The 10,506-nt window shown below is 38.3% G+C and overlaps 1 protein-coding gene across 4 annotated transcripts in view; it reads right to left on the bottom strand.

The window, feature by feature from the left end:
• Positions 1-200: 200 nt before the first annotated feature.
• The window catches only part of LOC309841216 (uncharacterized protein), a 52,161-nt gene continuing 41,855 nt past the window's right edge, over positions 201-10,506 (bottom strand). For all 4 annotated transcript variants that reach the window (XM_082684147.1, XM_082684148.1, XM_082684149.1 and 1 more), the window contains one exon: positions 201-6,314. In XM_082684147.1, coding sequence (XP_082540273.1) covers positions 3,373-5,289 — 1,917 coding nt within the window. In that variant the 5' untranslated portion in view covers positions 5,290-6,314 and the 3' untranslated portion in view covers positions 201-3,372. The remainder of the gene's footprint in view (positions 6,315-10,506) is intronic.

Here is a 10,506-nt window from a genome sequence, read left to right as displayed (position 1 = left end):
AGCAGAGAACCAGAAGCGGGGCTCCATCCCAGGACCCTGAGATCATGACCTGAGATGAAGGCAAAGGCTTTAACCCACTGAGCCACCCAGGCTCTCCGATTATTATTGTTAATAATAATCATGTACAAAATCAAGTTTTGTGGTTGGAAAGTGTGTGTATTTGTGTGTGTGTGTGTGTGTGTAATGACAAGGAAAATCCCTTCAGTTTCAAAAAGGTTTATTTGAGATATAAAGAAATAATAATGTCATCTAACATAAGCTCATACTCTCTGCCAAAAGGGGAAAACAGATAAATTACAATAACCCAAAACTGTTAAGTCTTATTTCATACTAACACAGTGAACTGAAATTGATTCTTATCATTCTCTGATGTCAAAGAATATGAGGAAAAGAACACAAATCATTGTTGCCCAAAACATTTCATTATATTATATTCATTGCAAGGTCACTTTCTCATAATAAACACTAATCATTCTCTGGAAATTTCACCCATTGTAATCCCAACAGTAGGTGGATCACATCCAGCCATTCCATTGTTATTATACCATGTTTAATAAAGGAATGTTGATTAATGAAAATAACTCAACCAGGAAAATTGCCATTGCTCCTTTGAAATTGACTTACAAAAACTGAGAAGTTTTATTTACTGACTTAGGGGACAGGGTTGGTCTAAATGTAATAGGCACAGAAATGTAATAGACAAAAAAACAGAGTAAGAGAAAGAGACAGTGAGAGAGGGACAGAGAAAGAGACCGAAGATTCTAGCTCATCTAGAACAGGATATATGTTTTAAAACATTTATTTATGAAAGAGAAAACTAATTGGGCAGATGCTTTATCTTTTTTTTTTAAGATTTTATTTATTTGACAGACAGAATTCACAAGTAGGCAGAGAGGCAGGCAGAGAGAGAGGGGGAGGCAGGCTCCCTGCTGAGCAGAGAGCCCAATGCGGGGCTCGATCCCAGGATCCTGGCATCATGACCTGAGCTGAAGGCAGAGGCTTAACCCACTGAGCCACCCAGGTGCCCCATGGGCAGATGCTTCAAAAGAAAGCAAATATCCTGTTTAAAATTTGGAAATAAAAACAATTCTAAATAAGGATCACAGAAGCAAATGACAGATTTGAGAGGAATAGCATAATTTTTAGAGTCCAGAATATGAAAAACAAATTTTAAATGTAGTGCCTCTTCATAATATGGTTGAATAGATCAGGGTTTATTGACTGGTTTTCCTGGTTCTAAAAAATGAGTCGATGAATAACTTTCAAACCAATGGCTCCCTTCTAATGTTATTTCTGGGTTTATTTAAATCACTCATTTACATCTTCATGAAAGTTATTTCAGAAAGAAATGGAAGGAAAATGGCAGTTAATTTTACTGCATTGGCAGGCATGGAAAAAGTTCAGATATTGAATATTTCAATATTAGTATTCATATTTGTTTTTTTTTTTTGACTTTTGCTTTTCCTTTTGAAATTACCTGCCAGTTCTCTTATAAACTCTTTAAAGTGGTTATAATAATTGATTTAAAGCCATGGCTGTGATTTCCGGTAACTAGGTGACCTGTTGGTCTGCTTCTACCATTTTACTTTGAGTAAGGTTACATTTTCTATTTCATTCCATACCTGGTCCTTTTTAATCATATTCAGAACACTGTTTATTTTTTAAAAAATACTGGAGACTAATGTATGGATACTTCTCAAAAAGTACGAGGCCTTTCCTTTATCTGTCAGTTAGAATATGGGCTAATCTTTATGATTTCTTCAGGAGTTGAGTTATTGTAGGCTGTGTTACAAGTGCAATACTAACAGTAATTATTCCAACCACCAACCAACCCACCATCCCAGGAGCTTGCTTCCTTCCTTCTTTTTCATTTTTTTTTCTTTTTTGCTTATGTTTTTACTTTGATAAAATATCAGAAAAAAAGAAGGTTGCAAAAAGACTATAAGGCACTGTTGTATACCTTTTAACTGGATTTATCAGGAGTTCATATTGGTTCTACTTGTGTCCTCTTTCTCCCTCCCTCTATCTGTTTGTCTGTCTTTCTTTCTTCCTCCCACTCCTGGAGAATGTGTTTATATTTTTATATTTATTTTGTTTTCAATGAACATTTTCAGATCACTTCTTTTTTTTCTAACAATTTGTGAGTAAGTTGAAGTCATTGTATCTTTTTAATCCTAAACATTGACTTGTGTATTTTCAAAGCAAAGATGACTTTCATGACCACAGTATGCTGCATTTATCATTGATTTAACCTTGATTAAGCAATATTGTCTAGTCTGTAGTCTTTCATGACTATACTTTTTAAGTGTAAGTATAGTATATATACTTTATAGTGTATACACACACACACACATCTATATAGTATTTATATAAAGTATAAGTAGAGTGTATATACTTTTTAAGTATATAAAGTCCACAAGTCAATCCTATACCAAGCATTGTATGGCCATGTCTCCATAGTCTCCTGTAACCTGCAATACTTTGTCAGCCTTTTTGTGTTTTTCCTGGCTTTGATGTTTTTAAAAAGTAAGAAGAGTTGTTTTATAAAATTCTACTTAATTTAATCATTTCTTATGAGATGAGACTTAAGTAACAGCTTTTTTTTTTTTTTTTTGGAAGAAACATATTTTGAAAATACATGTTATCTTTTTCAATGAATCCTGTTAGGGGGCTTAGGATGGCAATCTGTCTCAATGTTAGTGCTTAATTTTGTTAATGTGATGTAGGCAGGCTTAGTTGTTTCACTATGATGTTACCATTCTTTCCTTGTGATTGTGTGAGTTGGAGTCTTCTGAAAAAGAGGCTGGAATTAGATGTTCAAGGAGTTATTGGGAAAACCATATTTGACAAAACAAATGGAAAGAGTTAAATAAGGCAGGGAGAGGCATCAGATCTGGATTGAATGAGTGGGAAGGATGGAGGTCTAGGCAAAAGACTCAGCTACAAGAGAGTAAGAAATTTTCCTCTGAGCCAATGGTGGGGATTTGGGAACCAAAGCAAGCCTTGAAGAGATCCAAGTCTTACAGGGTGGGAGACTTTTATGGTGGGAGGCAGCTCTGTGTACCATAGGATGTCTAGAAGCATCCTTGACCTCTATCCGTTATACCCCAGTAGCAGCCTCCCAGTTGTGATAAAAGAAAATGTCTCTAGATTTCACCAACTGTCACAGAGGCAGGGGATGAAATTGCTACTAATCGAAAACCATTGTTTCACACAAGTAGGTTCTCTATCCTCTGATGAAAGTTGGTATCTCTGAAGTCCCACCCTTGACAACATGAGATTTTCCCTAAAGTTATCTCTTCTTGCATGACGAGGTATGATTTGTGATCTATTACTAAAGCCTTGCTTACACATTTTGTGCATGAAGGTTTTTTACAACGGATGTGTCCTCTGGTGTCTAGCAAGGAGTGATTTCAGCCTAAAGCCTTCTCCACACTTACTGCAAATATAAGGTTTTTCCCTTGAGTGTGTTCTCTGATGTGTGCTGAGAGTTGCCTTATCACTAAAGCCCCGCTCACACTCTTGGCACACAAAAGGCTTCTCCCCAGAATGTGTCCTGTGATGTCTTATGAGAGCTGACTTCTGGGTAAAGCCTCTCCCACACTCCCTACAGACAAAGGGCTTCTCCCTTGAGTGGGCCATCTTGTGCCTGACTAGATTTGCTTTCTGGCTAAAGGCTTGTCCACACTCAGGGCAGACATATGCCTTCTCCCCAGAGTGTGTTCTCTGATGACTGATGAGATGTGACTTCTGTCTAAAGCCTCGCCCACATTCCCCACACACAAAAGGCTTCTCTCCTGAGTGTGTCCTCTGATGTGCAACAAGAGTTGACTTATGTCTAAAGCTTTGCCCACATTCTTGGCACACATAAGGCTTCTCTCCAGAGTGTGTCCTTTGGTGTGTCATGAGAGCTGACTTAACACTAAATCCTCGACCACACTCTGCACACATATAGGGGTTCTCTCCTGAGTGTGTCCTCTGGTGTGTGGTAAGGTTTGACTTATCACTAAAGCCTCGTCCACACTCCTGACACACAAAAGGCTTCTCTCCTGAGTGCGTCCTCTTGTGTTTCATGAGGTACGATTTCTGACTAAAGCTCCGGCCACATTCGGGGCACAAATGTGGATTCTCCCCCGAATGAATTCTCTGATGTTTGCTGAGAGTTGATTTGTCTCTAAAAAGCCTCCCACAATCCCTACACACATAAGGCTTTTCCCATGAGTGGGTCCTTTGGTGGGTGATAAGGTTTGACTTATCCCGAAAGCCCCGCCCACACTCCTGGCACACAAAGGGTTTCTCCCCTGAGTGTGTCCTCAGGTGTCTGATGAGAGTTGACTTCTGGCTAAAGCTTCGTCCACACTCCTCACATGCGAAAGGCCTCTCCCCAGAGTGGGCCATCTTGTGGGTGACTAGGTTAGACTTCTGGCTAAAGGCTTGCCCACATTCTGTGCAGATGTAAGGCTTCTCCCCTGTATGTGATCTCTCGTGTGTGATGAGAGCTGATTTATAGCTGAAGCTTCGATCACATTCACTGCAAAAATAAGGCTTTCCTCCTGAGTGGGTCCTCTGATGAACAAAGAGGGCTGATTTCTGGCTAAAGCCTAGCCCACAATTTCCATAATTCGTTACTTCAAATCCTGAGAAATCTACCCACTTTAATAATTTCTCTGTTTCTAAATGGTTTGCCTTCTCAGCTGAGCTGAGCTTTATTTCCAGCACTGTCTTGCCTTCCCTCAAGCTTATTAGCTGTCCATCAGGTGGGCTGAGGCAAGCTCTGGAGGTGAACCTTCTTGTCGTATCCAACAATGATTTGGAGCCTTCTTCTCTGTCATTGTCTTTCACTCTGTCATTGCAGAAGCTTTCATAAGAGCGTGATTGCTGCTGCTGCTCTTTCTGGTAGGCTGGGCAGAGAGTGCCTGCTAGCAAGCCTGGGCAGATTGGAAGGCAATGATCATGTAGCCTGTGTTGGTGTTGCCAACTGCAGAAGTCCAGAGCAGAGGAGGAACCAAGTTGAATTTCTGGCTTTGCATCTGCTGAGCAGGAGCTGGGCAGAGCTTCACCCTCTCCTGTCCAGGGTTCCTCTCCCTGCTCTAGCAGAATGACAAGTGTTGGCTTGGGAAATGGGATTCCCAGGGAGACCAAGTTGCTATAGTTTTCCAGCATCACACACCTGTACAGCATCCTCTGAGTGTGGCTCAACAGCCACCACTCTTCCCGGGTGAAGTCCACAGCTACATCCTGGAATGACACAATGGCTGCCTCTCTCCTGGCTATTAGCCCCGAGGCCATTTTTCTGGTCACCTGAATGGTCTCCCAGAAAAAGGGTGAGGTCTTCTCTCTGCTCAGTTTTGGCTCCTATGCAGTAGCTACCCCCAGGACAGAGTCTACATGTCTGACCGTGGATGTGGGGACTTGTCACTGAGAGGCTAAAGCCAATGGGGACACAGTTGCAATGTCTGTCCCACGGCAGGTATGACACTGAAGCGATAACAAATTAGAGGCAGACTCCTTATATCACACATATCTTTCTTTAAGAAGTTTTATAATTTTAGCTTTTATGTTAAGAGTATGATCTATCTCAAATTCATTTCTGTTTGGTGTATAATAGAGACCGGGGTTGTTGTTGCTGTTGTTGTTGTTTTCCCACATGGAAAGGAAGTTTTCCCAACACTTCTTAAAGAGACTTCTCTTTTCCCTTTTAAGTGCATTGACGTATTTGTTGAACCCATTGGGTTATATAAGTATGGATCTCATTTTTGACTCTAGTCTGATCTCTGCTATGTTCTGCTAGCTTTTGATGGTGTCCATAAGGGAGCTAGAAGATTTGGCTACACTTTCAGAAAGGTTTGCTTAGTTTCTCAATTTCACAAAGTTCTGGAATCCAGTCATTTGGAGAATGGCCAAGACTGGGTGACTTCTCTTTACCTACTAGGTCTTTATCCACTGTTTTTTGTTTGTTTGTTTGTTTGTTTGTTTGTTTTTCTCAAGGGCGGGGTGGGAGAGAGAAAGGCACAATTTCTTGTCTGAGCTGAGGTTCCTCCAATCTACAGTCTCCTCCAACTAGCTCTTGGCATTCTCAGTCCTCCCATGGTATGACCTGGCAATGACCCCCAGAAAGAAGTAGCTACTGCTCTCTCTTCTCTGAAGTGTTTGTTTCTCTATAAAATTCAGTTCAGTTAGCTTCTTCCAATCCTCCACTCTTCTCTACTTCATAGAAAAATGTGATTTTTATTTTTTTAATGTTTTTTTTGTTGTTACCATTGGAACAAAGGTCTTTCTCTTCTTTTATAGTCTAACTGACAGCAGAAGTATTCCTGGCGGGGAAAAATAAAAGGAGAGAGATTAGAATTGTTTATCAGGAAAATAAAAAAAGAACTCACATTTTGAACCTTTTGTGCTACCAATTTTTTTCTTCCTCTTATCATAGTTATCATAAAATGGCTATATTTTGTCCTCAGCCACTGAAATTTACTCATAAGCTTTGCAGTTAATATTTAACTTTAGTAACATTATTCTAGGATCAAATATCAAAGTTTTATCTTGCTTTTGTGATGGGAGATAAAATGGAATGATAGAGGTGTATATAACCATCAAAAGAACAGGAGTCACCTTCGTAATTTTTTCTCCTGTTATTTATATTTGGCTGTTGAATATGCTATCCAAAAGGGCCTTCTCAATGACCCTTGAGAAAGTTCTTTTCAGCAGACACTGCGGAGTAAAGTCAGAAGTTTGTTTATTATTTCACAATGAAAAAGCGGCAGGATATATGTCATTTAAATAAGAAAGAGAATGATGACTATGACATTATGAAGTGCAGAAATAAGATAATTTTTTAAAAGTAAGTTAGAGAAATCATCCCTGTTGGTTACAGTGACACAGTGAGGCTTAAAATGAAGACACAAGAAGCTGATAACAGGAACATTTATTTGGGTCTGGCATTGACTATTGATTCACAAGTAAGCCTGGGTCTTGGATTCTAGCTGGGAGCATTTGGACAAGTCCAGTTAAACACAGCTTCACTACATGTACTGACTGTTTGAAACTGATTTTGTTTTATTAAAGACAGCATTCACTTTGGCACTCCTACAGTCTTTCAAGGCATGTAAGAAAAGTGAAGAGACAATATGAAGGAAGAAAAGAGTCTCCTTGTGTGCTTTCCCTGTTTTTTGCTTATTTTCCCATGTTTACCCTCCCCTAGCAATGTTTCAGCATTCAGACTACACAGGAAGGGTTATCTGAGTGGCAGCACACACTTCACCCTGTTCACACAGAAGGGCATGATTAGATGATAATAATAATGGTTAATAATAAGAATGATAATAATAAATGAGATTTCTTTATGTTTCATGTAGAGGTCAGCTTGTAGGCACAAATATAAGCAAAGATCATTCAAGAATCTAACTGCTCACTGTAGAATTCTCTATGGGTAATATGAAAAGATAAAAGATAAAATGCTTATTCTCAGCATTTGAGCCTCAGACTTGAGGCCCCAAGCAAGACGATTCTCAAAATATCAGTGTAACTCAAGCTGCCAATAGGAAGAGGAAAATAAAGGGAATTCTTTGATCCAGTAAACTTGAAAATCATTTGGTTAATCCATTTATACATGTTTCTTACTTAAAAATCTTCTCCGATACTTTTATATGTCTAAATTCACTCTCAGGCACCAAGATAAAGACATGGGATGTAGTGTTTCTGAAACATATTTGATGAAGACATTCCTTTCCCCAAAATATCTTCTGAGACAACCATTCTAAAAAAAATGTTTTAAAAAAAAGGCCAAAAGGAATGCTTTATTTCATTCATAGCTTTTTAGAAAATTTTATGGAAATTGAATCATTTATTTTATAGGAAGAAACCAGAGGAACTCAAGATATATGGAGAAAAGTATATAGTATAACATTCATAAAGGATTGGTTTTTGTCCTAAGTTAATGCTCAAGGAAAGTAATCATTAAACAGTGACCCTTTCCTCCCATATTTTCTAAGTGCAACATGTTTCATATCCTCATCAGGAGGTTTTGAGGTAGTGTTGTGTTGTGTCATTGATTTAGATGTGTGTACATGTGTGTGTGTTGTGCATTTTAGAACATCTGATGAAACTAAACAGTGAGTTCCATAAGGGAAAGGACCAGCTAGCTGTTACCATTTTTGTCTTTCAAAACTAAATTGTGCCTATAAAACAAATAGAAGCTTTGAAGTAAACCACTTCATGTAATTAAACCACTTCATGTAGGTCCTTTTTAAACTGGTGTATTTTGTGGGGTATCTAGGTGGCTCAGTGGTTTAAACCTCTGTCTTCGGCCCAGGTCATGATCTCAGGGTCCTGGGATTGAATGCTGCATCGGGCTCTCTGCTCAGCAGGAAGCCTGCTACCTCCTCTCTCTCTACCTGTCTCTCTGCCTGCTTGTGATCTCTGTCTGTCAAATAAATAAATAAAATTTTTAAAAAATTGGTATCTTTTGCAATCTACAGTTTGCAAGATCATTTTCCTAAGATACATAACAATAAACATTTCTTAAATGTATAATATGGCCAGGTGATATAGATCACATGCTAAGGATTCTTCAATTTCCACTGCCCATTTATCAAGGAGCTAAAAAATTTAGAGCACAGTTTATTTCCTAATATGGAGGTGCCTCATTCCTCGGATGAGGAATTCTTTAATTCTTTAATTAGGAAACCTAAACAGCTGTGAAAAAGCTACAACTGCAATAGCATTTAGGTTACTAGAGGGCTCTCTGCTTGATCAAGAGAAGTTAAGGTATTCATACACCCTTAACCACCTGGAAAAGTAATAATCAGAGGTATAATTAGAGAATGGATAGAGACTAGTGCTTTTCTTTCCAGGTGAACAACAACAAAAAAATGAATGTCAATTTCAGCATAAGACTAAGGGAGACTAAAGAGCAACTTATAAATATTTCAGGTACTAGAGGACCTCTGAATGTCATACCAAAATTTCAGCCAGGGGACTGTGGTGGTCAGTGGTGGGGGCATGAATAAAGGCAAGACCATGAGGGAAGTGAGGGTGGGAATGGAAGTAGATTAAGTTAGATCAAATGGCAACAGTGTAAAAGTGAAAGAAGCTAAAAGAGTGAAATAAGGGTTCATATTCTCATAATAGTGCATTGGCAAAAGAATGAAGTTTAATAATATTTAAGAATGAGTCAAAGCTATCTTGGACAATGGTCTTGGTAACGGCAGTACACAGTGCCTTCTGTGAAAAATCCATCATTCTACGTTTTCTATAAAAATAATTGTTTATGTGCGTGTATGTGTGTGTGTGTATTTAAAATATGAGGTAAATGTTCTCATGTTCCTCATCCGAGGAATGAGGCACTGACATGGTAAGGTTAAGTCAATTTTCAAAGTGTTAGAGTAAAATCAGAACCAACATGAGAAAGAAGTTAAACTCATTGTTAAGGCACGGGAAGATTATCAGAGAATGGTAAGGAGAAATAGAAATGGAATGGGCAAAGTTCCCTCCAATTTACCAAGTCACAATAAGCTGTTCTCAACATGGAAGTGTCTAACATAGTAAATTCTGAAAATATAGGAAATCCTGGGGACAATTGTTAACCACTTCAAATATATATACTTAAAAATGCTATATGGAAATTAAAAGAGCTAAGGATTCAAACAGCAATCTAGTTTTGGAATCTGAGCCCTTATCAGTATGATCTACTAACTCTCTGGACATAAACCCTCTAATATGGGTCCAGATGACTTTATAAGAAGAAACTGAGCCCATAAGCAGAGCCGAGAACAAGGGAACAGAGTAAGCCATTTCCTAAAAAACAAACAAACAAACAAAAAGAACACTAAGAAATAACAACTTGTTTGATTATGTGCTTGTTTTAATTTTGAATTGATATAGTATTAGCTCTATATCTGTAGGAATAAGTAGTCAGTCACAGTCAGTGTCTTTTAAGGACATGTGCTTAACTATTATTATGCCAACTATAAAGAAAGGCCAGTGATCAAGGATAGAAGACAGCCAAGAGTTGGCCACAGAAGATTCCATGAAAGCACACCCAGCGCTATCTTTCATGCCATTACTGCCTTTTCCTTCCTTGGTCAAATCCAAGAAATAGTTGCATAGGGTTAGGCTTCCCAGATGTTCTCATCTATTCACCATGTGTCAGCTGTAAATCCAAGGGAAGGATTTGGACTGGTTTCATATATTCTTTTTTAACTTCCTTCTAATTAAATAGCTAGATGATCTTTATATTACCATCTTGCCAATTCACTAATAAATAAATAAAAAAGGACATTTAAATATATATCTGTACTATAACAGCAAAGTCAGAAGTAGAACAGTGAACTCAGAGATTATCTGTTACCTAAGGAAGAAAACACATTTTTCTAGAACTATGTTATGTATATTATTCTTATATGTAATATGGAACACAGTACCGAGAGAGAGAGACAATACCAACCATATACACGAAACTTTTGTACCTTTAACAAAGTTTTAGAGGAAGGCCTGAGGAAACCAATGTGT

The sequence above is a fragment of the Mustela nivalis genome, assembly GCF_964662115.1.
Source record: "Mustela nivalis genome assembly, chromosome: 9".
Classification (NCBI taxonomy): domain Eukaryota; kingdom Metazoa; phylum Chordata; class Mammalia; order Carnivora; family Mustelidae; genus Mustela; species Mustela nivalis.
This window is presented reverse-complemented; position numbering and strand designations above follow the sequence as displayed.